This window comes from Ursus arctos, unplaced genomic scaffold (assembly GCF_023065955.2).
Source record: "Ursus arctos isolate Adak ecotype North America unplaced genomic scaffold, UrsArc2.0 scaffold_16, whole genome shotgun sequence".
NCBI classification, from domain to species: Eukaryota; Metazoa; Chordata; class Mammalia; order Carnivora; family Ursidae; genus Ursus; species Ursus arctos.
This window is the reverse complement of record NW_026622830.1, coordinates 53761729-53787947: the sequence shown is the minus strand read 5'-3', so window position 1 is coordinate 53787947 and position 26219 is coordinate 53761729. Positions and strand designations below refer to the sequence as shown.

The 26219-nt window shown below is 45.9% G+C and overlaps 1 protein-coding gene and 1 long non-coding RNA gene across 2 annotated transcripts in view; both read left to right on the top strand.

Annotated features, from left to right (window-relative positions):
• Window positions 1-2794: 2794 nt before the first annotated feature.
• LOC125281948 (ral guanine nucleotide dissociation stimulator-like) overlaps window positions 2795-26219 on the top strand; it is a 71093-nt gene continuing 47668 nt past the window's right edge. Inside the window, exon 1 of the mRNA XM_057312858.1 lies at window positions 2795-2925. Within this exon, the coding sequence (XP_057168841.1) occupies window positions 2924-2925 (2 nt within the window). The 5' untranslated portion in view covers window positions 2795-2923. The remainder of the gene's footprint in view (window positions 2926-26219) is intronic.
• On the top strand, window positions 3637-25309 carry LOC130543853 (uncharacterized). The gene is made up of 3 exons (XR_008959536.1): window positions 3637-7673; window positions 19175-19308; window positions 25194-25309. It is a non-coding gene; the product is annotated as an uncharacterized LOC130543853 (long non-coding RNA).

Here is a 26219-nt window from a genome sequence, read left to right as displayed (position 1 = left end):
AACGAAGTAACCAGAAGCAGAGGGCGGAGGGGGTGCGGGAATTGAGTGAATGGTGAAAAGGTACAAATTCCAGTTTCAGATCAATAAGGAATAGGGATTTACAGTACACCCCAGGACTACAGTTCATTACTGCTCTATGGTGTATTTGAGAGGTGTGAAAAGAGCAAGTTCTGAGAGTTCTCATCACAAAGAAAAACCTGTCTTTCTTTTCTTTTTTCTTTTCTTTTCTTTTCTTTTCTTTTCTTTTCTTTTCTTTTTTTTCTTTTTTCTCTTCACTTTAACCACAGCCAGAGGGTCAAAGGTAACACACTGTACATATTCACGGGGAGAAAGGAGTACATAGGGAAACCTTCATTCAGTCGTTCAACAAACAGTGGATTTAGCATGAGGTAATCCCCGTTCTTGGCTGGGTTCTGCCCAGAACTCCTGTGTCCCACACACCTCTGGTGCTGATTTGCTGATTCCCTGAGTGAGGCACTTCCTTGCCTCGGTTTCCCCCTTACGGTGACCACGCTGGCTGCCGACACTGTTAACAAGGATGCTGCGGGAAGGAGGAGGTGCCAGCCTCGGAGTGTGGGTTCCCGGGGGAGGGGGTGCAGGCCTTTCCCCTGTAATTTATTTCCAGCTCAGGTGCTTGTGAACTCCTCCCAATCCTCCTGCTGAAGTGTGTGCAATGTCTGTGGGTTGTCACACGCATTAATTATCTGCTGAAGGTTATAAAGTACCCCTCGCTTTGGCAAGATCACCCTAAAGAAAAGGGCTTTATCAACGTCGCCATTAAATGCAATCGCAGAGAGTGGAGAAGATGGAAAGGAAAATCGCTCAAGCCAAAGAATAAATGACATTTCAGAAAACGCAGAACAAGTGGATATGAAGATCAATTGGAACTTAAAGTGACGACATGTCCAATGACATAGTCGCGGATTCTGGGTTGCTTCGGGCAAGAAAGGGGGACGGTACACACGGAGCCAGACAAGAGGCCCTGAGGCAGGGAGCAAAAGGTTTGATCCTGGGCAGTGTCTTAACCCTTCTGTGCCTCCGTTTTCTCATTCATGAAGTGGGACAATATTCACACTGAACCGGAAAGTGATAATAAGAGAATACAACTTCATACGCCTGGCATCTACCAGGTGCTCACAAATCACAGCTGTCATCACGGAGAGTCAAGGGCGGAGGAAGCGAGAGGTGGGCACGGAATTCGCAGGTGCTCAGAACGCATTTCATTTCGTTGGACTAAAATGAAGCTTTGTTTTAAATGTCCCTGTCTCATTGTTTCCAGACTGTATGTCATCTCACCATGCAGCACATAGACCGTGCAATGCTGGTAAATATAACAGGCTCCCGCGGGGGTGTGTGTGTGTGCTGATTTGTGGCGTGTGCCAGTCTCCATGGGGTGCATATTCCCACCGTGGCTGATTTCAAGCTCCCAGCCTGCCCTCACTGAACAGTCAGGAAGAGACGTCAGCGGCTCGTCATGTCATTTCCGTGGATTTCTGCTGTAAAGATACAACAGACGAGAGCATAGATGATGGCAGTATGTAGTAAAGCCATCAGGAAATGATGAGTTTGGGATATTCATTACCTTTGTTCTTTTAAAGATTTTATTTATTCATTAGAGAGAGAGAGCAGGGGGAGGGGCAGAGGGAGAGGGAGAAGCAGACTCCCCTCTGAGTAGGGAGACCAATGCATGGATCCATCCCAGGACCCTCCTGGCTTGTGGTGAGGATCAAAGTGACGCCATAAAGATGAAAGTAGCCCTGCCTCTGGTTTCATTTCCTATCGCAAGGTTTTCTTTTTCTTTTTTTTTTTAAGAACACAAATCAGATATTACTTCCTGCTTGAAACCCTCCCCAGGCTGCCTGCGGCCTAAAGAACAAACGCCAGGCTCCTAAGGATGCCTGAAGAAGACCCTGGACAAGTGCATTTTTGCCCCTTCCACTTGGTGTCCTGGGTCTGCTCAGCTGCCCTAGGCCTGGTGACTCCCAGATCCCCGGGGTCCTCCTCTTCTTTCTGCAGCCCAGGGACCAGCACGCAGGCCCCACATCTGTCTACCTCCAGCCGCCTCCCACAGCCTCTTTCAGGCCGTCTTCCAGGATTCAATCTAAGTACAGCCCAGCATTAGCTGTGATGTCACGGAACACATCCCTGAGCCTCACTCTCCTGTGTGCAGAAGGGCCCGGGACACCTAACTCCTCGGGGTGGGCAGGAAGCCTGGCGAAGACACGCGCGAGGACTCGGGCCAGGCCCCGGCCCACTGCCGGCCGCGACCCTGCGGGTTCCGGCCCTGGGGCTGGGCTGCAGGGCGGCGGGCTAGGGCGGCCCTGCGAAGGGGCCGCGTCCGGGCTGTGGGGGGCAGGGCAGCGGGTGGGAGGGCTTCCCCGAGGTCGGTCCAGCCCCGCCGGCCCAGAGTGCCGCCAGTGGGACCTCCGGGACTCCCAGCCTCCGCCGAAGCTTCCCCAGACCCGGCCACCACAGGCGCGCTCAGTCCATTGCCGTCCTGAATGCCCCGCGCGACTGTCCGGCGCGGTCTCGGGAGCGGAGCCCCGTGGCGTGCAGGGCATGCGCGGGCCGCCAGGCGCATGCCCGGTCCTCCGGGGGGGCGGTGGGGGGGTGGGGGGGCGGAAGCTCGGCGCGGGGACGCGACCGGGCGCGCGCCGTGGCAGTGAAGCGCTCCTCAGCCGGTCGCCGCGCATGCGCGGCCGTCGCCTACGCAGCATATCCAGAGGGCGCGAGCCCGCCGCCGCCGCCGCCGCCGCCGCCGCCGCCGCCGCCGCCGCCCCCGCCGCCGCCGCCGCCGCCGCCGCCGCCGCCGCCGGGACCGCTGTGCGCCCGCGGCGTGAGGCGTTGGAGGGAGCGCCGCCCGTCGGTTCGCGGCGCCGCCTCGCAGTGGTCTGCCCTCGCCTCCCGGCGCCCCGCGCGGTCCATGTGAGTGCGGGGAGGGGGCGGGGGCCGGGAAGCGGGCGGGTGGGCCGGCTCCTGGTGCTGGGGGTTGGCAGGGCCGCGGCCTGTGGGCGGAGGGCCGAGCGGGGCTAACCAGCCGGTCCGCGCGGCGGATGCGGCGGAGACGGACGCCTCCCGCGCGCCGCTTGGGAGGCCGAGGATGTGGGGAGGCCGGAGAAGTGGGGAGGACGACGGAGGGGCCCGGGGAGGACGGCACTCTGGGGAGGATCGGGGCGCTGGCAGGTCGGGAGATGTGGGAAGGACTGGGGGTTTCCGGGAGACGGGGATGTGGGGAGGCCGGCGTGGGGACACGAGAGGCCAGGGAAGGGGGACGAGGGGGCGGGTTCTGGGAGAAAGGCTGTGGGTGGAGGACGGACTTGTGGGGAGGTCGGCGGGCTCCGGCAGGCCAGGGGAGGAGGGGAGGCCGGGGGCTCGGGTAAACGGGGAGGTTTGGGGGACATGAGAAGGCCTGGGGGTGTTCGTGAAAGATGGGGAGGTTGGTGGATTCGGGGGTCTAGGAGAGACAGAGGGGCTCGAGGCCGGAGCGCACAGGGAGGCCGGGGGCTTGGGGAGGCCAGCCGGCCTCCTTGGGAGCTGGCCAATTGCCTCAAAGACAAAAGGGGGGAGAGAGGAAGGAGGAGGAAGAGGGAAATCCTTGGGGACCTGGAGGGGGGAGAAGAGCCCTGACCCTATATGGGGACCCACTGGCCCTCCGGCAGGGAAGGGCGAGCCTCGAACCCGGATCCGGGCCAGCTCCTTCCCCGCAGCTGGCGCTCAACTTGCTGTGGCCCTGTGGTTTTTGAGGCGAAAGCCCTGGAGACCTCGTTGATTCATTGTGCCTCCAAGTTTACCTCTTCCCAACCCAGCCCCCAGCTCTGCTTCTGGCTTAGGTGGAAGAAGGACTTGTTGTTTCTTTTTCTCTCCTTTCCTTTCTTTTCTCAGGAGGAGGAGGAGGGGTTTGTGTGTGTGTGTGTGTGTGTGTGTTACTTGGTTTTATTTAATTGCAGGATTTAGCTTAATGCAGTAAGGGTAAAAAAATTGTTTTTTAGTCATTTCAACAGTGTCTCATTCTTGCATAGTTAGCCTGCAGCTGGGTTTTTGGCAGTGAGACTAAGATAATAGTAATGTAGTAATTGTGGGAACTGGTTGAAATACGTTCAAGCTGAAGGCAGTGTAAGGATTTGGGGATCTATACTTAAGACGACCAACGCTGGGATTCTTAGATAGAATGTCAACATTTTCGTGGTTGGAAAAATAGGCCATTACTATTTGAAATGAAATACCAGAGCCTCACCCTTAATATTTTATTTGTAAAACGGATAATGGAAACAGTCTTCTCTTGGAAATGTGTGAACTCTGGTCAGTTGTCTCATCTCTGAAAACCTGAAAGGTGGATGAAGTGATGGAAAGATACATTGCAAATTAGCATTCACCTTATTTTTGTTGAGATCCAATGTAGGTCATTTTTTCATGCCATTGTACTTTGGAGATAATTTTTAACATCCTGCTATATTTAAACACATGAAACTTTTGAAGAAAGTTTGCGTTCCAGTGTCTTTATGAGTACGTTGTTTTCTCTTTGTGGCTGTCCTTGGAGGTGAAACACTGAATGAGCCTACCCCTCGTGTCTTGAATACGTTTGTGTGCTAAATGTTGTCGAAGCAGCAAGATCCCATGTTATACATTCTTTAAGTAATATCTTTCCGGTGATTATCATATACTCCGATTTAATAATGAAAACTGGGGAAAGATGGTTTAAAACCCATTGCTGTCTTTTAAAGGATCCCACAATCAACCTAAGACTTGAGTATATACACTGAATAAAAGGACCTACGCATTGTTCAGAGGTGATGATGCATCAAGAAGCAAGTCCTTGGATAAATAAAGACATTGAATCCAAAACTTAGTGTTTAAGGTTTGGGGCCAAGAGTCCTGGGGCAGAGCCCTACAGGAGAGAGGACTTCAGCCTCTTTTCAGGCCGGCGGTCCGCTGAAGGTGAGTCGTGATTAGGAGTGAAGCTCCATGAGTGCGATGGGGTGGAAGTGTCCGGTGAAACCAGAAGTTAGGAGCCGCAGTGAGGATCATTAGAACATTTCTCAGTAACATCGTTTCTCTAGCACTCCATGCCCATTGTTGGAAATTAGAGAACTTGACATCCCAATTCTTAAAATTGGGTTCTTCAGCAAGTCACATAACTTTTCTCGCTGGGAAGTTTGAGAAATTGTCTAAATAACAATTGTATTGTTGAAGCTATCCCCTTAAAAAAATGCTGATTAGTTCCCGCAGGAAAAATTATAGTGTCTTCTGTGTACTGTGTATGTTCTCTCGTGTAGTAAAGAGTCATTTTGAACATGACTCTTCTTTTTTGGATGTTAGGTTTGAGTTGCTACTTCTCTATCTCTAAAGATTTTATGGAAACCTTTTTTCCTGTATTTTTAAGTGTCTTAATTTTGAGAAAATACTTGTCTCAAGGGTAACACAGGAAAGATGAGAGTCAAAGTCTTAATATGTAAGTCTTTAACTTTTGAAAGTAAACATTTTCAGTTTAGACAGTTTTCAGCTAAAATCTTGTTTTAAATTTCAATATAATTAAAAGTTCTATCATTTGTGAAATGAGGGGGTTTTTTTGGCTTGTAAACCAGTAAAGTTTAGTTTCTGTAGTAGTTTATTTTGTCTTAAAGCTCGAGCTTAAGAACTTATTTCATTACTATATGTCCTTACTAAAATCCCTTAAATAATTAGCAAAATATTGCTGTGGGGGTCTTTGGGAATTTTTACTGATGCCTATAGAAATTATTTAAAATGCAAATTCTGAAAACTTGGGCAAAGTAAATGACCTTATTTGAGTGAATAGTAGTAAATTCCAGGAAGTTTGTGAGTGCAGTAAGCATTCAAATCTGAAGTCGCATCTCTGTCCTTAGAAGGATCCTCGGTGGAAGAGGATGAGCGCGGTTCCAGCTCCTGTTTGGGTGTACCTGTGTTTCAGTGCCTCAGCCAGCTGCCTTAAGTAGTTGTTTTTTTATGTCTCTTCTGAAAACCATGTTTCGTAGTGGATTATTTGAACCGTTGATGGCTTTTTCTCTCTGCTAATATTTGTACAAGGTTTTTTTTTTTTTTCTCTTCCATTTCATGACTACCAAAAGGCAACCTAGTGTAGGAGAAATGAAATTGCTGTCTACCACTTTGTGGCATTAATTTCTAGGAATGGTGCCAAATCTTACCATTCAGAACTACATAAATGTGTTTCTGATTATAAAGTACCAGAAGAACCCCCTCTCTTCCTGTCTGTAACAGTTGTATTGTTTTTTTTTTGCTAGGCTCTATCATGGAAATAAAATTCGGATAGGCATATGTAATTCAACTTTCAGGATAGGTGAGATTTTTAGCAAATGCCGTTAATTATGGTCTTATTTGCATAAATACTAATGAAATGGTTTTTAGAGGAAAGTATGAAATAGGTGTTTTTGGCTGGGTGGCACTATTGCCACTTTTTAGCAGTTGAAAGCCTCCGAGAAGGGAACAAGTAGCATCATCACAGAGTTTACTTATTTGTCAGGACATGAAGGTCTTTCCTTGCAAGCTTTGTATTGAATGAAACGAATTCTGCCTAGATCTTATTGATATACATTGGCATTTACTGTAAACTCATTTTTCAGAACAAGGAAAATGACCAAAGTCATACATGTGAATGTTATCCACTGATAGGGGAGGAGATGTAATGTTACTGCTACGTGTGGGGTATTGTGTGTTGTTGGTAGGTGTCACTACCTTTTTACCGATGAATTAAATCTGGGAGATGACACGTGCCAGACCTGAGGTGATTGCTTTCATGCTTTTTCTGCTTTATTCCTCCTGAGAACCATTAATTGTGGTATTGCTATCCTCATTTTTGCAGAGGAGACACTGGAAATTTGGAGTTCGAGGAGCTTGCCGTGGGCTTCTTGGCCCACAAGGGGTAGGTCCTTGTTGGCTGGGCCTGCTGAACTCTCTGTGCAGCTTCTAGGACCAGACAGGACTAGAGCAGCAGTAGTCTCACAGATCTGAACCCAGCCTTCCGAAGGGGGAGTGAGTAGCATGCAGGTGTAAGTACCGTGTCTGGGAGAGTTGAAATAATTATATTTTCTGTTTGAATCTGACGCTTTCATATCATGAAGCTGTGATCTGGCCAACATGGTGTAGGTAAACATTTTAATGAACATACCAAAATTGTTTAATTATTTTAAGTTAATTTAAAATCAGTTAAATACAAATATATAATGCATAGTGCAGTGATTGACGCTTCTTATTTGTTCAAGGTTGTGCTTTACACAACCTCTACATTGTTACAGAGTTTTTTCATTGGTGACTTTTTTTTGGGGGGGGGTGTCAGTGTTTATGAATATAGTTTTGTGGGAAGCAAGGTGTAATGTGAGGGAAAAGTAAATTGTAAATTTCTCATGCAGGTTTCATCCCCTTGTAGTAAATCCTAGAATTTATAATCTCTAACACATTGCTGCTCTATAAATGTTTCTGAAGTGAATGTGCTCATTCTCGCCGATTTAGAATTTTCCATCGTGCTTTTAAGACTTGACGTACTCTGTCCTCCTTTATTTAGGGCCAGTGGACCAAAACCAAGGCTCAGAAGAACCTAAAAAGTTTTATCTATGGGCTGTCTGTGCCTAGGATCTCCTTTCTGCCTCCATTTTCTATCTTAAAAGTCCTGCCATCTGGTGCTTTGGATTGTGCTGTGAATGGTAGGTGTTTGTTGGGTCTACTTGTGACCAAAGCACCATGTGTTTGTCTTTGATGGACTGAAGAAAGAGCTGACGTGGTTTTATACATTCCATATTTGTAGTGCATTGTGTGTCTTTTTATAGAATTTAAGCAACACGAGGGCAGAAACTTTGTTTTACACACTATGGCATCCCCAGTGTCTGACACAATATTTATTGAATGAAAGAACCCAGGCTCATTCGTTGTTGGAGAACTGTTCCTGCGTCAGTCAGCAGTCCACTGTTTTTTGTTTGCCTTGGTAAAGAACCTTACTTACAAACCAGGTAGGACTTGATACCAGGGAGAACTTGGATTATCTTTTTCTGTCTTTGTCTGCTTTATTTTAGATTACAAATATCATGAAACTTGAGCTGCGGGAAAAAGGCATTTCTCTGTCCCTTTATAGTTTTCAAATGTTTTTTTCTAGAAATTAATTTTGTAGGAATTGGTCATGTATTCGTTAGGACTCATTCTATATTCTGAAGACCTAGGAAGTTGGGATTTATAAAAGATCCTTGATGACTGGTCTAGAAGCTCTAATGTATCTTCTACTAATCAGTTGGATTCATCATGTACTTTACAAGGGTTTTACATTATGCCCTGAAACCATTTTTAAAAATGCATCTTCCCAGGGGCGCCTGGGTGGCTCAGTTGTGAAGCATCTGCCTTCGGCTCAGGGCATGGTCCCAAGGTCCTGGGATCGAGCCCCACATCGGGCTCCCTGCTCTGCTGGCAGCCTGCTTCTTCCTCTCCCACTGCCCCTGCTTGTGTTACCTCTCTCGCTGGCTGTCTCTCTCTGTCAAATAAATAAATAAAATCTTAAAAAAAAAAAATCCATCTTCCTAACACTGTAATGCCAGTTCCATGACACACCGGCCTTCCGATGATCTGCTTAGAGAGTCTTTTACGTTGTTGTTCAGAGTAAACGTTTTGAGCAACAGGTCACTTACCTTCACTCAGGCAAGAAAAGTTAGTATTTGCGTAAAAAAAAGAGTTTGTTCTTCCTCAGCAAGTTCCCCTTGGTCTTGCTTATTGCGAAGGGAAACACGTGCGTGCGCACACCACAGTAAACCAGTAAACTGGTTGTTTGCAGTGGTTCTCAAAGTACAACTGCATCACCATCACTTGGCCGGGTTAGAAATGCCTGTGCTCGTGCCCCACCTCTGACCTCCTGAATCAGACTCGGGGGGTGGGGCCCGCAGTCTGTTTGAACATGCTGTCCAGGAGCTTTTGTTGCATGCTAATGTCTGTCAACCACTACTTGAGAGTGTTTTAAGAGAAATGCAAGTCGTAGCAGGCAAAAAATCAGTCGTAAATGGCAGAGGCATGTGTTTGGCTTCTGACCACTTAGATTTGCTAGTGAGATTGCCTTCACTTCAGGACTCTTTTTCAGTATGTTTTTCAGGTTTTCTAGAGTCTTGGGAAGACCTCACAACTAATTTTGTTTAGGGATTTTGAATGTTTTATGCTGAGGTCATTAAATTCTTTTGAATCTTGGTTTGGATTTTAAATAAATGATTTTGCATTGAAATAGCAATTTGTATGGCCCCTGGACTTGTGGTTTTTGGCAGATAGCAGGAAAGTGTGTATATGTGGGTGCTCAAGGCACGTGTTCCCTGGTGGTTTTGTTTTGGTGTTGAGAGATTGGCTTGCTTATACTAGAGTCAGGATGATTTCCAAGTCTTGGGGTGACTACTAAAACAGTATTGTGTGAATTGATTCTATGCCTAGCATTAAAGTCATACCTAAATTTAATATGTATTGTTTTGCCTTTGTCCTTTATTTTTTCCCTAAGATCAGAGCTAGATAAAAGTTAGTGTTCAAAGATGGAATTGGTGATATGCTTACTTTCTGCTATGTCTTATGCAGAGTTGGACGCACCTGTAGGCAAATAGAATATTGTGAGCTCAGGGACAGGGACTCTGTATTATCCTGTACGTATCTGTGGGTCCTTCACAGCTTCCTCCTCCTCCTATAGTGGGTTGGCCCTCAGTCATTGGTTTAATGATTGAAGAAGAGTCTGTGCTCCTGCTGAGGGGGCCTTGTGATCTTGAAGTACATGAAGTTGTTACTAAGGTAGAGAAGAGAATTAGGGACAGACGGGTGGACTTAGGTTACCATAATGTGGACGCGAAGTACAAAGGATGTTTCCACGTCCTCTTCTGGCCCCCATCAGACTGAGTCAGTGGTGTAGCCCTGTGATGGAGAAAATAAAAGGAATGAGCTGGTGGGAAAAAGTGATCTGAAACAGTTTCTTTCTCCTTACATTGGTCAAGTGAAGTTAAAGTTCTAGTTTATAGTCACTTATAGACTGTGACCCCACTAAATGTACATTAGAGCGCCTGGCCTGGAGCACCTCTCAGTGAGGGACTCTCCTGTTGCTCCCCGCTGTGCTGGGAGGCTCCAGCCGCCCCCCAGTCTTCTCTCTAATGACTGCTTCAGCCCTGCTCTGGTCTTGTGTCAGTCGCCCCGCCCAGCCCCTTCTGGTGGTTTCTGCTGTGTTGCTGCCTTGTGGTTTTAAATAGCCTTTTCCTGGTTACAGTGAGGTTGCACATCTTTTTATACATTTACTGGCCATTCGGATGCACTGTTTTTCGAAGTGCCCATATTTTTCTATTAGGTTATTTTTAAATTGATTTGTAGACTATATATATTCAGAACACACATTCTTTGTTGGTTATGTATTTTGCTGCTGTCTCTTCCCACTTTGTCATATGCAGTTTCACTGACTCAGTGGTTTTTTTGTGTTGTTTTTTTTTTATGAATAGAAGTTCTTAAGTTTAATTAGTGCCATTTGTCAGTCTTTTCCTTTGTAAGCTTTTTGTGTCTTTCCCTGCCCTGAGGTCATGAACTAGTTCCTCATTTATTCTCTAAATGCTTTTATACTTTTGCTTTTAACCTTTAACTTTGTAATTCTCTCAGAATTGGTTTTGGTGCATAATCTGAAGAAGGAATCCAGCTTCATTAACCTTTGAACATGCTAGTTGTCCGAACACCGTTCATTGAAAAGAGCATCTTTCCCCCAGCGCTCTGCAGTGCCCCTTTTCTTGGAAATGAAAGGTCCGTGTGTATGTGCATCTGTTTTGGACTTTCTTGAATTCCACTGGTACTGCCCAGTTTAAGTTGCTTCAATTATTTAATTTTATAACAGGTCTTATTGTGGAACTCTTCCCACTTGGTTCCTTTTTAAGCATACCTTGGCCCTCCTTGACCCTTTGCAGATCTGTATCTGTTTTAGAATCCCTTGCTGACTTCCAAGGAATTTCTTCCTGCTGTTGCTTGGGATGACATCGAACGTGATCAGTGTGTGGAGAGTCATTTCTTGTTTTGAGTTATTACAAATAAAGCCTTTGAATAATTTTGCTCAAGTCTTCATGTGACCATCGGCTTTTGTTTTTCCTGGAAATGGTTGGGTCTAGCAGTGTAATGGCTGGATCCTGTGGTAGGCCTATGTTGGCTTTTTGAGAAAGCGTCAAACTCTGTCCTGGAATGGCTGAACCATTTCACATTCCTCCCAGCTTTGTGTGAGTTCCAGTCACGCTGGATCGTTGGGGCAACATTTGGTATGGTTAGTCTTTTAGCTTTTCAGCCATTCCGATAGGTGTGTAATGGTTTTTCTTTGTGGTTTTGCCACCTGTGTATCTTTTGGTGTTCAAATCTTTTGCCTATTAAATTTTTTTTCTTATTGGTGGGTTCTTTATATATTCTGGATACAAGTCTTTGTCAGATGTGTGCTGTGCTTTTCTCTCATGCTATGGTTTGTTTTTGCATTCTCTCTCTCTTTTTCAAAGATTTTATTTATTTATTTGAGGTAGGGAGAGAGAGCAGGATGGGGGGAGGGGCCAAGGGAGAGGGAGCAGCGGACTCCCCGCTGAGCAGGGAGCCTGCTGCCTTTGGGACTCAATCCCAGCACCCTGAGATCATGACCTGAGCCCAAGGCAGACACTTAACTGACTGAGTCTCCCAGGTACCCCTGGACTGTGCTTTTTCAGTGTCGTAGTTAAGAAGTTGTTGCCTAATCCTAGGTCACAAAGGTTTTCTCCTTTATTTCCCTCCATCCCCCTCTAGAAAAGTTTCAGGTTTACATTTAGGTCTGTGATTCATTTTTATTTATGGTGTAGAATATTATTTGTAGGATTCTTAACTTAGTTCTGATTATTTGTAGGAGTCTATTGAGGCATAGAATGAAGATATAGCTCCTTCCAGAGAGCTTTTTTTTTTTTTTTCTTTTTTGCTTCAACCAGTTTAAAGCAGGTTTAAGGCTTGAGGTATTTTGGACCGCCCAGTGCTGTGATTTTACTGGAGAGGTGATTCACCTCTGGTTTCTTTTATCTTGAGCTCTGTAGCCTTTAGGGCCCTGCTTCTGGAGGTAGTGTTTTTGGTTAAACACCCTAAGGGACCCAGCTTTTGATTCTTACTCCTCTTTCCCTGAATGGTTGTAAAAATGAAAGTTGAAAATTTTCAGAATTGGCAAATGACTGCAGGGCAGAGGTGGTTTCTGTGCTTGTTCATCTCTTTGGGTTCCTGATTTCACTTTAATTTTGGCCTGTTCTTTCCTTATTGTCTTGTCAGTTTCTGGTTGATTTTAAGATTTTAAAGTATTCTGTCCATCTTTTTAGTCTTTTTCAGGGGAATGATTGGGCCAGATAACATAGCCTGTAGTTAAGGATACAGGGAAAATTGTGTTTTATTTCACTGCAGTGTTTGGAGTCTAGACTTGGATCTGTGTCTCCTGTAGTCGTTGCTAGCCATGTGTGGCTATTTAAATTAAAATTAAATAAAATGAAAAGTTCTGTTTGACAGTCACACTAGCCCCAGTTTGGGTGCTCAGTATGCAGGTGTGGCTAGTGGCTACCACCTCGGACAGTGCAGAGATGGGACATTTTCATCGTCATGGAGCGTTCTCTTACACAGTGCTGGCCGGACTCTTGACTTTTTCCAAAGTCCGCCTAGAGCAGGAACAGCTAGACAGAGGATTGAGCCTCTTTGACAGGCGTATCATGGAGCCTGTCTCTAAGGTGGTGTGGGTTCTCAGACCGGTATAGGTGGGATCATGGGAGGCTGTGGTGCACTGAGTAGAAAACCACTAAGTACTGATATTTAATTTACAAATACCTGCCTAGTGCTTCCTTAGGGTGTCTGTTTCTTTCTTTTTTCTTTAATTTACAAAAAGTAGCAGTAATTTAAAAATTATCAAAATTAAATAGCGAGTCAAAAATTAAATTTTACCCTTAGCTAAAGTCTCAGGTATTAGTAATCAAAGATGTCTAGGTATCATAGTTTGTGTAGAGACGCAGGTCTTTTTAGTAGAAAGAGCATCTTAACTATGAAACAGGAGGTTGAGGTACAAATACTGGTGCGTTGCCTTTAGTCACGTGACTTCTGATACTGTCTATATAAACTCTAGTATCTGTGATCTTTGAAGCTCTACGTGCAGTTACTATGTGGGATGGTGTACACATGTAAAGTGCCAGGACAGTTGACCCCTGAACAGTGCGGGCCGCCGGACCCTTCCCCATAGTTGAGAATCGGCAGTTAGCACATATTTTGTATGTGTATCATATACTGTATTATAAAAAGGTAAGTTAGAGAAAAGAGGATGTTGAGAAAATTATGAGAAACTACATTTACTATGCGGCATGTATCAAAAAAAATCTGTGTATACGTGGACCCAGTTGTTCAGGAGTCAACAGTATTAAATCCCTGTCTTGTGCCTGGTGTAGTGTCAGCCCCCGGGGGCACAGACAGGAGCGGAGTGAGGCAGTCAGCGTGCAGTGTGATGCCTACAGTGATAGTGCCAGAGCAGAGTGCTCTGAGGACCTGGAGGGCATGTCCCCGTCACGGTCACGCTCAGAGGTCAGCAAACTTTCTCTGTTAAAGGTCGATAGTAAACATTTCAGGCTTTGTAGGCCACATAGGGCCTGTCACGTAGCTGCCTTTTTTTTTTTTTTAAACAACCTTTAAAAGGGTAAAAACCTTGATTAGCCCAGAACCATACAGAAACTGGCTGTGGACCAGATGCCGTGACCTCTGCAGGTCTGGCTGTCTGCAGGGATCTGTAGAAAGAGAGTGGAAGGTGGGAAGCAGGCAGGGCCTCGTGGAGGACATGCCCGCTCTAACGGTGCAGAGGCGGGAGAGGCTGGGGTCTGTGAGACTGGATGTTTTTACTCGTGTTCAGGAGTACAGAAAGGGTTGGGTCGAGAAGGAGGTAGGGTTGATACTATTGACAAGATCAGAGCAGCCTGTGGTTGATTCTGACGGGAGCAGATTCCTATGACAAGCGGGTGGTTAACTAGTACAAGGTCGGTCAAGGAGGTGTTGCAGTCATGCGCTTCAGAAGGGAGAGGAGCCAAGCCTTTGTCATTAAGGGAATGGCTGCCCGGTGTCTGTCGCCCAGCTAGTAAAGTGATGGGCAAAGTTCAGATGGTCCAATCTAACAGCCTGTGTCCTTTTAATTCTACAATTACGTTGTACACACAAGTGAAGAAGGCCTTAATTAAGGGCGTGACTGAGGAACTGGAGAGAGGGTGATTTGAAGCCTGTTTCTCAGCCAGTCTCCAGGCTCTGACCTGGGAAATGAAGAGCCAGGGCTGAGAGAGGGGGTGTCCAGAGCAATTCCAGGATGGCTCCCAGATTTCTCCCTTGGTGAAAAGTCCATGAAGATCTTTTTGTTTTTAAGTGCTTACTGATCAGACTGTTGCTTAAGGAGGAAATGCTCTCTCCTAGGTCCATGAACCCCAGAAACGGTACGCAGAATTGTGTGTATGCACATGAGCTGTTTTCCTGGGGTAGGATGCTTGGGCTTTCGTCCCATTATCAAAAGTGAGCCCAGCCCAAGGCGGGGGCACTCCTTGTTATTGGACTGTGGATGTCTGACACTCTGCCCGGGTGTGAGGCTGTAAGGGAAAGCTAAGCATCCAAATCACAGGACTGTTACTGTAAGTGTCATACATCCCAGACCGCTACATAAAACACAGGCCCATGAAGCTGTCACCTGAGCCCAACTGTACCAACCGAGGTCTACCAGCCAGCAGTGCAGATGTCTCCCCTGGCCTCCGAGAGACAAAACAAGGCCCGGTTTTTGTACATAGAAGGCCAGCCAGGAAAGTTTGGGACTCTCGTTGGCATGGATGTTTCAACATGCTGTTGTACATGAGATGAAGCTAAAGTTTATAAACTATTAGGAATATCTTAACAGTCCCATGGCTATAAGAGATGGACCAGTGTCACTTTTAGTTAGCTGTGTTAGTTCCAAAAAGGAGTGTAGTTTTTCTGTCCGCTCAGAAGTGCGTTGATAGTTAATAGTTGTAAGACAGTACCTAACTCGTCCTGTTACAGTTAGCTCTTCCGTGAACAGATGCAGGAGGAACTGGGCAGCTGGTGGTTTATGTTCGCACCAGGCAGATGAATGTGGTATCCTGGAGTCTAAACTGGATTGGTTCATGTTTGACATTAGCGTTATATGTAATTTAGGAATTACAGACTCTAGATTATAGCAATCCGTGCAGAGATTTGCTGTTTTTGGTGATATATGGCTGCCCTATAGAAGTTGAGTCTTACAGGGGAGCGTTTGGAAATGGGTTTATGTCTGAGAAAGTTTCCCTTTTCCTGTTGACAGGACTGTGACCTCCATTAAGGGCCAAGTGTCATGAATGGCAAAGATCTAAGAAATGATGGAATTCAGTGATGGTGTAGACGTTAGAAGTGAAAAACCCTAGACTGTTTAAAATATCACCCTTAAGATTTCAGGCTGGGGATAATTGTGATTCCAGTGTAGGTAAAAAGTTTGGCGTTTCCTTGGCTGTGTCATGGCAAAAAAAAGCTTTGCTTTCTGCTTTGGGAAAAATACATTAGTTGTGTCCTAAGGAATTGACTTGATAAAAGAGGTAGCAGGAGTAACTTAGTTTAAATGCAAGTTGTCTACATATGAATGAATTTTTGTCGGGTGACGGTTGATGATTTGGTTGGTGAAGAGTTGATGTTTGATTTTCGTCTTTGAGTCTGCCCTTTCAACTATTTCATTGGAAATTCTAAACTTTTCCACTGGGTGTTTGCCTCCTTTATTTTTATTTTTTTAGGTAGTCTAGGATTTTAGAGGTTGATCTAAATTTAGGGATCAACTGGTCCGGGGCTCCCACTTTAGAGATGAAGAAATAACAGGGTAAGGCTCCTTGGGTAAATGGCTCCTTGATATTGACAGAGGAGAACTCTCAAGATTATCTCAGCTGTCTTGACCTTTAACTCACGGGTGATCTTTTTAGTAGATGAGAAGGGTATGAAGACAGCTTCTAAAACTCAGGTTTCCTATTAACTGTCAGGAGATTGAAAAAAATGGATGTAATTGAAAAATGGGTGAGAAATGGACACCGTTGAATCCGTTGTTCACACTGTATCCAAGTAACTTGTGGTTTGCATTCAGTCATTTATTTCTACATTGTCTTGGATATTTGAGGAATGACAAAACAAATCTCACACGTGTATATAGTCTAAGTTTTAGAAGACTAATAATGCCAGTTGTTCTCACTTCTCTACCAGATTTAGAGCGTTGTCCTGAGTCACTCTTGACTCTTGAGCATCTTGTCCTGATGGGGGTTCATTAAAAAGAAGACAGTCCTGGGGTGCCTAGCTGGCCCAGTGGGTGGAGCATGTGGTTCTTAATCTTGGGGTTGTGAGTTTGAGCCCCACGTTGTGTGTAGAGATTACATAAGTGAGTAAGTAAGCAAGTAAATTAAAAAAAAAAAAAAAAAAAGACGGTCACTGCCTCAGGAAGCTTTTGGGTACGTCAGTGGTCCTGAAAGTAGTGTATGTAAGAATCACCAAGGAGAGTATATGAGAGATGCAGGCAGGGGGGCCTGGTGCCTTAGTCAGTTAAGCGTCCTACTCTTGTTTTGGGCTTAGGTCATGATCTCAGGGTCATAAGATCCAGCCCTGTGTCAGGCTCTGTGCTCAGTGTGGAGTCTCCTTTCCTGCCCCACTGCCTCGTGATCTGGCTTTTTCTTTCTCAAAAAAAAAATTTTTTTTTTAATGCAAATGCCTGGTATTATCCCACAGAGATGTTGGATGATCATTGCTGATGTGGAAGCCTGTCACCTGCATTTTATTTATTTTTTATTTTATTTTATTTGTTTTTTAAAGAATTTATTTATTCGACAGAGACAGAGACAGCCAGCAAGAGAGGGAACACAAGCAGGGGGAGTGGGAGAGGAAGTAGCAGACTCCCAGCGGAGGAGCCTGATGTGGGGCTTGATCCCATAATGCCGGGATCACGCCCTGAGCAGAAGGCAGACACTTAACCGCTGTGCCACCCAGGCGCCCCTGTCACCTGCATTTTAAACTAGCATCTCCTCGTGCTGAAAGAACACTGCTGTAGTGTTGCTGTAAGTACGTTGTAAATCATCAGGACCTAGAGTTTGGGAGGCCCCCAAGACTACCTGCAGGTTCCGTGGTTCACTAGAAGGACTTAGAGAACTGCGAGAAGCCATTATCCTCATGGTTATGGTTTATTACAGGGCAAGGATGTGGACAGAAGTCAGTGAAGGAAAGGCACACCGGGCAAAGTCCAGGGAAGACCAAGCATGAGCTTCTAGTTGTCCTCTCGCAGTGCAGGTGTGCTGACTTCTCCCAGCACCGATGCTGCCAACCAGGGAAGCTCACCTGAGCCTTGGTGTCCAGGATATGTATTGGGGGTTGTCCCATAGGCACTGCCTGCATGGCTGAGTTTAGTCTCCAGTCCCTCTGGAGATCAAACTGGTGTCGTGTGTGGCGCAAGGCTCCACCAGAAATCAAATTGTTAGCATGGACTGTCTGGTGTGGCCGAAGGCCCCCAGCTAAACAAAGACCGCCTTATCAGGCAGGGGATTCCAAAGGCTCAGAGGTGACTTCCCAGGAGCTGGGCAATGGCCAAATCTTCCCTGGGGCAAGCTTAATCCTTTCCTGCATACAGCCTAGAAAGTAAATTGTTATTCCTGTCATTACTAGGGAGTTCAAGAAATTACTGCTTTTGGGGCGCCTGGGTAACGCAGTCCTTAAGCGTCTGCCTCCGGCTCAGGGTGTGATCCCGGCGTTCCGGGATCGAGTCCCACATCGGGCTCCTCCGCTGGGAGCCTGCTTCTTCCTCTCCCACTCGCCTGCTGTGTTGTCTCTGTCACATAAATAAATAAAATCTTCAAAAAAAAAAAAAAAAAAAGAAATTACTGCTCGTAGGTAGAAGATACATTGCAACCACATGTAGTGTAATTTGCCACAAAACTAAAATACCAGAATTTCTGCACCCAAGTGAAGATGTCTCAAGAAGTGTGTCATACTTGACACCTGTCGTCATGTTTTCATCAAGAATTTGAGTAAAGATCAGGAGTTAATGCTGGGAGACCGTTCATTTTTAGAATCAGGATTTGAAAATACTTCGACAGGTTGTAATGAAGTGCTAAAATCAACAAGGTAAAATTTATAAGGAATAAAGGTAAAATGAGAGACTTAAGTTAAAAAGAAAAAAACAGCTGAGAAGTTAAAGATATGTGGTGTGTGCCTTAGCTGTACCTGTGGTCAGAAGATCTGGGGAAGATGACTGAAACGGATCGGCAGGCTTCTTTGTGAAGGGGCAGATGGTAGATATTTTAGGTTTTGCAGACTAAGAGGCAAAATGAAGGATATTATGTAAGTACTTACATAACAGGAGAGAACACTAATATATAAAATTTTTATTGACAGAATTTCAAATAATAGTTGAGTATGTATATATATATTATAATACAGGTCTAATAAGAATGGAATTTTTTTCGGGGGAGGGTTGGATAACATGTTTTGTAATTGGAGCTCACAGGTAGTGTTCCGTATCATCACAACCAATGACAAATGTTCAGTCTCGGGGCTGATCTGCACGGAAGGTTACAGATGTCATCTCTGACAGTGTCTGCATACTCGTAGGTGCTCTTGCGCACTGATACTAGTTCGGAAGCATATCATTTCAGTTTAGTGTATTCATCGTTTGGCAGACATCGATAGAATTCCACTAGATTCTTTTTTTTTTTTTTTTTAAGATTTTATTTATTTATTTATTCGACAGAGATAGAGACAGCCAGCGAGAGAGGGAACACAAGCAGGGGGAGTGGGAGAGGAAGAAGCAGGCTCCTAGCGGAGGAGCCTGATGTGGGGCTCGATCCCATAACGCCGGGATCACGCCCTGAGCTGAAGGCAGGCGCTTAACCGCTGTGCCACCCAGGCGCCCCCCACTAGATTCTTTTTGATGTTTGCCTTTCCGCACGTCATTACAGCGCAGATTCCTCTCTCCGATGGATGGTCTGATGGAAGTGCCTCAGTTGCTCGGTGAAGTGGGTTTGAGATACGTGAATTTTCATTGTACTTGCATTGAGGTTTGAGAAATGCCGCTGGAACTGTAGTTTGAGCTCAAAACACATCTGCTACACGTTTGTGTGGGGACACAAATCCACTTCTCTCTTTAACTTTTAATTTTTTTCATTTTTAGTTAGCCTCTATGCCCAGCGTGGGGCGTGAACTCCACCCTGAGGTCAGGAGTTGCACGCTCCTCCGAGTGAGTCAGCAGGCGCTGCTCTAACTTGTGGCGGCGGGGGAGCCGTGTGGCCGCGTCGGACGTTGCTTGTGAGTAAGATGCTTGCAGCCACTGAAATGCCTTCACTTCCCGAAGTCCCTCATACGAGCGCTGCTGTGCCTTGTCAATTTAGGCCGAGCTCATGAAGAAATGTTAACATGTAGGAGCAAAAGCTAATTTCCGAAGCAATTCAGTGTTTGGTAATAGTGATGAGTAAAGGGGGGGGTCTTTTTCAAATAGATTTCAGTCTTGGCTCTGTGGTTGAAAAGTCACAACAGAGCCTTGCACAAACCATTGAACTGCAGTGTGGTAGGACAAGTCAGGCTATTTCATGAGGTTGCTGTTGGTGCTACTGGCTCAGTAACACATGATGGGTTCGAATACTTTCCACAAAGCTCCTGCTCATGAATGATAGACTGAATAACCATAGTTTAAATGCTTTAAGCAACTTATATTTTCATCATTGTAAATTTTCCAGCTAATCCTTTTCCTGCTCTGCAGATATTTTTACTGTCATCAGTTATAATGTGTCTTAGCAGATTCTACTCCAGGTTGTAGTAAATCAGGGTTTTCTTAATATCTTTAAAAGTGTTCTCACCAGCAGTTCCACACTGACTGCCCTCAGAGGCCCCTTCTTCAGTCCCATTGACCCCTTGAACAAACAGCCTAGCAGTGTGGGGAACACCTGTTGGCTCAGTCCTTCGCCTCGTTCCTTCACTGACTCTCTGTTGTCATCCATGTAAGATGAGGGACCATTTAGGGTTTGGAGCAGAGAAGCGATGCCGTCTGATCTAGGCTTGGAATCGGTCTGCCGTGGTGAGCGTGTATGCTAGGGTGGCAGGGCTGGGAGCGGGGAGGCCTGTTCCGGAGTGCTGTAGTCATTTCGGTGAGGGATGGTGGCTCCGGCCACGATGGTGTTGGTGAGCATGATGGTGAGGGGACAGCGTCTGGGCCTCTTTTGTGGGAAGAACCAACATTACTTGCTGACAAGACTGGATGGGGAATGTGGGAGGAAGACAGGCGGCAGGGATGACGTCCGTTGTTTCTCGCCTCAGCAGCTGGAAGGCGGACGTTGTCGTGAACGGAGAAGGCTGTGTGTAGGAAGGTTTGTGGAGGGGGCGGGCCAGTCAGCACCTGGGCTTGGAGGTGTCGGACGTTTCACTGAGTTCTCTTCGGTGATGCTCCACTTCCCCAAGGGGCCTACAAGCAGGCCCGGCAGAGAGTACACCTGCCAGGGTTTGGTCAGGAGAACCCGGGCCATTCTCGACAATTAGTTGTACAGGGAATTAGAATCCATCCCTACCGCTGGGAGGGCTGGCAGAGTTGAAGAGAATGATGTTTCTCTTCATTTTGCCCACGTTGCCTCTTATTAGCGTTCACTGCCTGCCGCCCTGAGCTGTAGCAGGAAGGGGTTTTGGGAGAAGTAGCTCTGCCGTCTCGGTGATGCGCAGGAGCAGGCCGCGGTGGGGCTGCGGTGCAGAGTGAACAGCGGTCAGTCCAGCGCAAGGCCAGGCAGTCGGGCTGAGCCGGAGGGACAAGTTTTAGCTTTGTTAGCATAGAAGCAGCATTTGAATGAGCTTGCCTGGGAGGTAAGCATAGCTGAGAGGAGAAAGGACAGAGCCCTGGGCGACTCTGGAAGGAGGGAGCCATCGGTGGGGTAAGAAGAAAATCACGAGAACATGAGTGGGAGATCAGCTCTTGTCAGTTGTCGAAAGGACGAGCCCTGGGCTCTAATGATTGGATTGAGCAGTGCAGAGGTCGTCGGTAGTCTTAGAGGGAGAAGTTCGTGGAGTGGTGGGGGCCAGAGCCAGTGGGTTTAAGAGAGAAAAGGAAAAGAAGAATTTGCGATATCGAGTATGTTGTGTGTATGCTTGTTTGTGGAATTATTTGTACAGTAGTTGTTTTAAAGTCCCTCTGGGCTGATTGTCATATTTGTTCCCTTCTTGATATTGGCTTGTGTTGATTTTCTCCTCCCACGGGAATTGACGCTTTTCTGGTTCTTCCTATGCTGAATAAGTTTGGGGTGTGCCGTCCCCATTTAGGATATCATGCAAGGAGACTTTCCATTGTATTGAAATCTGCTGATTTTGGTCGTGGTTTATTTAAATCCAGTCTTGCTTCCTAATCCCCCTGCTCCAGTTTACTTTTCAGAGTGGTCAGAGAGCTTCTGCAGTTACTCTTTCCAGCCTTCCTAGTTGCTCTTTCTAGGAGAGGCAGGAGGGAATGTGCTTCGTCTTCCTTACCTAGATCTGGGACCCTTCGCTTTGCAAACTGCTTCCATTTGTCCAGGTAGTGATCTCCAGTTCCACCGAGGCCAGTGATGCCCGCACGACTGTGTCTCTTGATCACTTACCACTCCCAGGCCTTGCAGGAGGTTTCCTGCTAAGTACTGCACGCATTTGGGTCATGGGTCCTTCCTTTGGTGCCTCTCTCAGGTAGACAGAATGACCCTTAGGTATACCTTAGTAGCCCATTCGTTCATTTGTGTACAATTGAAGCGTTGTCTTGTCTTGAATATGTTAACTGTGCCTATTAATTAATTTGAGTAGAATAGTGCTTCTTTCGTATTTTTAATGAGCCTTTGTGCAGTGGAATTTTCTATGGATATCATTTACAGTGTAGAACAGAATGGTGGTTAAGAGGATGGGTGTTGGATAGGTCTTGCTTTGAACCTCAGATTCGATTCTTATTCCCTGCATGTTGACCAGGTTCCTTAAGCTCTAAATCTGTTTTCTTACCTGTTAAGTGGAGATTATCATAACTCTTTGACAAATGTGACAGAACATAGTTCTTAGTACATGGCTAGTTAGGGAAGGATCAGCCTGAGGTTCAGCAAATACAGTTCCCAGTGATGTAGTTATTTCTGTTGTGGGGATTTAAAAGCTAATCTTATTCCCTGATGAGTTTGACCAGCGTATCTAAGAAGTGCAAGCAGTTGGTATTCACCGTGTACTCTGCATGTAGAACGGACGATTTATTGTTGTTGTTGTTCCTAATGCCGGTTTTTCAGCAATTAGTAATATTGCCTCTTCATTTCCCTAATGTATTCACATCATCAGTAGCTTACTACCGGTTGGACCGCAGACCCTGTTCCATGCGTTGGCACACAGATGAATGGGATGCAGTGACCTGTGACCTATGAGCTGCTCCACTGTCTAGTATTAGAATGTGTTTGACTAGAAAATTATTTTGAAGCGTAAAGAAGCTTTTGTTTGCCCAGATAACTTTAATAATCATGTTCGCATTCTTTTTTTTTTTTTTTTTAAAGATTTTATTTATTTATGTGACAGAGAGACAGCCAGCGAGAGAGGGAACACAGCAGGGGGAGTGGGAGAGGAAGAAGCAGGCTCATAGCGGAAGAGCCTGATGTGGGACTCGATCCCGGATCGCCAGGATCACGCCCTGAGCTGAAGGCAGACGCTTTAACGACTGTGCTACCCAGGCGCCCCAATCATGTTTGCATTCTTTATACATTTTTGGTTTTTCAGAAAGTTTCTTCTGACCTGTGTTCTTCAGTACAGGTTACTACAGCTTGCCTGAGTGCAGAAACCTTTGGTACACTGAGCTTAGAGGAAGGGACACCTGTGTGAAGTGGTTATATATTTTGGACATTAGAGACCTTCACAGATAATTTAAATGGTTAGAATGTTGTGCATTGAGAAACAGTGGTTTTGGGCTTTATTTGGCAGTTAGCATCAAGCGGACCATTTCCTGCCAGGGGCTCAGCCTGCATGGTTAATTCAAGCCAGAGATCTTCTAATATGGCAGTGTGTCATGTTGACTGTTACTCAGCTTCAGAAAGAATCTTTCTGTCATGTTTGCTTTGGAAAGCCCAAATCATGTCCGTTGTTTTAACAGTAATAATATCTGGGTAACTTGGGAAGCCAGAATAGCATCATGATTCTAAGGTAAGCTGGTGTTTGAATGCCTGATCTCTCTCTCCCTTGTCTGCTGTGTGACCTTGGAAAATGTCTTAAGTTTTTTTGGACTTTGTTTTCTCACATGCAAAATGGAACGAGAGTAGTAATCAGTTAGGGCTGTGAGGATTCCAGAGCTGGTGCTTGTAAAGCACTTGGGAGAGACTGCTATGACATCACACCCTCCGCAGATCGCAGGTTGTCACTGTTGTCCGGGTGAGTGAGAGGCGGGTGTCAGGGACTGTCCAGGTTGGACTGTGCACTGAAACGAGACCATTAGAAGCAAAGTGATCGTGTGGAGTATGTTACCTGTTCAGGAAGCATAGATTCAGAGTGTGTTGTGACTGGTGGGAAATTCTCATTTGCATGTTAGGGGGAAGAGAGTTCAGAGTAGCCTGAGGACCCCGTGTACGTATAAATGTCCCCACTTATGCCAGAAATGTAGAGAGTGTCCATCTTACAAATACCTTCAAGGAGCTGGCAATTTATTTCATTGTATAATGAGCCAAGTTTAATTTTTCTTTGTCTGGAGCAAAATAATTTAAGCATTTTAATTATAGGATTTGGGAAATACCTAGTTTTCTGTCCTAGTTGAACTAGTTCAAATTGTTATGCTTGTATTTTAGTAGTTCCATGCTGGACGTGGCCCTAAGCTGCCCGCGGTTCAAATGGCAGACATCCAGCAGGTCCAGTGTTGATAAATGCGGTGTTGCTATCTGCTTGAATTCTCCTTAAAATAGAAACTAGAGTGAGGAGCAATTATAAGGCCCTCAAAGCCAGTGCATACGCTCATTTATTCATCATTAGGTCATTCACGCATCAAGTGCATGTGTTCTGATCGTGTGTTTTAGGTGTTCGGTCCAGTGCGCGCTGTTGGTTATAGAGTGGCGAACAGAAACCAGACGTGGGGAGTAACTGGGCTGTCTTGTGTTTGCGGTTAGTAAGGAGAATAAAGCCAGTTCCAGCGGACTCGCAAGATTTCCCTGAATGACATTTTCAGGTTTATACTCCTAACAGACAAGAGGCAATAAACGAACAAACAAACAACGACAGTAGAGAAAGAGGGCTTTTAAAGAGCAAATGTTACCTGCTGCAGGCACTGGGGCTTTTTGACCTTCACTTTGGTTTTATTTAATAGTGCTTTAAATATTTGTCTGGGATGGCGGTGCTGAGGCTGCGGAACTTAGGCTGTCGTTGTCCCCAGAATCTTGCTGTTTGGGTGGAGGAAGACACTGACAGGCCCGATTTAACATCCGCTCTAGTTTGTTGCACGGGAAGCTCCACCACCGGAGAGTCCTGCGTCTCTCTCGTCTGTTGCCTTGTGTCCTGGGGCCGTGCATGGCATTTGTCAGCCACTCCACAGATACTGGTGTCATGTGAAGGCGTGCTGAGGGGGACAGGAGAGAGGTGTCTCACCGGGGGGAAGGGCACGGCTCCCACCGCACATGCGTCCAGGTCATTCCGGGGAAGAAGGTCCAGGTGGAGGAGGTGTCGAGGAGGGCACAGGTTGTTCTGTACACCGAAAATGGCTTAATGTTGCTGCTTTGTAGGATTCACGGGAGATAGCATGACAGTCAGACTGCGCTTGATCATTCAGGGACCGACAGGTCATATCAAGGAGTTGGGATTTCCTCTTCTTCAAAAGGAGTAATTCTAAAGTACTAGAAACCAGGTGTCCTGATACCCAAGCCGGCACTCTTTTCATATTACACAATGCGTACAATGTCAAGCACGTGTCATCAGGTCTTGGGTTCCATATCCATTAGTGATAGCCGGACTATTAAAGTTCTGTAAGCCCCTGGTGAACTTTTCATCTTTTGGGGAGAGTGAGGATATAGGAGAAATATTTGTTTTCTCAGGTGTGAAAAAAAGTTGAAACTCTTTAAAGGCAAGCAAGGTCCATATGTCTTTGAATTCTAGTTCTCCGGAAGGATAGCAGGTATGTGTAGTAGATACTCAGTACCCAAATAAATGCAAAAAAATACAAAAACCCTTTGCTTTTGTGTATACTCTTGTAGCAGGCGTTGTACTGGACTCTGCAGGGTGATAACTGGATGAGAAATGATCCTCTCCAAAAGGTCTTTACAGCCGAGGAGGGGAGACAGAGAAGTCAGTCAGTGATGATGGTACAGTGGGTGAGTCCTGTGATAGAGGTGCGCCCAGGGCATTATGACGGGTACTCATCTTTCTTCAGTCCCCCACATTCTTTTTTTTTTTTTAAAGATTTTATTTATTTATTCGACAGAGATAGAGACAGCCAGCGAGAGAGGGAACACAAGCAGGGGGAGTGGGAGAGGAAGAAGCAGGCTCCCAGCGGAGGAGCCTGATGTGGGGCTCGATCCCATAATGCCGGGATCACACCCTGAGCTGAAGGCAGACACTTAACCACTGTGCCACCCAGGTGCCCCATCAGTCCCCCACATTCTTAACCCTTTTTATACCTATTGTAATTTACCCCCTACCCCAGACCTATTTTCCCCATACCTTCCAGTAGCCTCTTAGTAATTTTTCTTCATGGTCATACAGACTCATCTCTTCTTCACATTTGATTTCTGGCAGACAATTTCCTGGAGATCTCCGTTCTCTTCTTTTCTGAGCTGCTTGCTCCTTCGGTCTTTTATTGTGTTGTCCCTGGATGTTCCTTTGTTCTCATCGTTTGGCTTTTGTCCAGAGTTGGATTTTATGTTTGTGGCAACTCTTGTCTTTGTCTTTCTTCACTGACTTCTTCCTTTTGGTGGCGTTAATTACTTTAAAAAGATAGTACAGTGTTTTTGGACAAGTTGAAGACAGCCTTCAGCATGCCCTCCTCTTGAGCAACACTGCTCCGGCTTGGACTTGTTTCCCTCTCTCCTGGTGCACAGCCACCATTCTGGAATCTCCCTTCATCGTCGTCCTGGGGATTCCCTTATCCCTTCTAATGGAAGCTCACGCCTTGCTCATTTTTTGTTGATGCTCGTGTTTTGGTGGAAGACTTTCTCCAGGGGCTTTCTGACATAGGATGCTTAGGAGGCAAACCTTTTGGGACCATGCATGATTGAAACTTG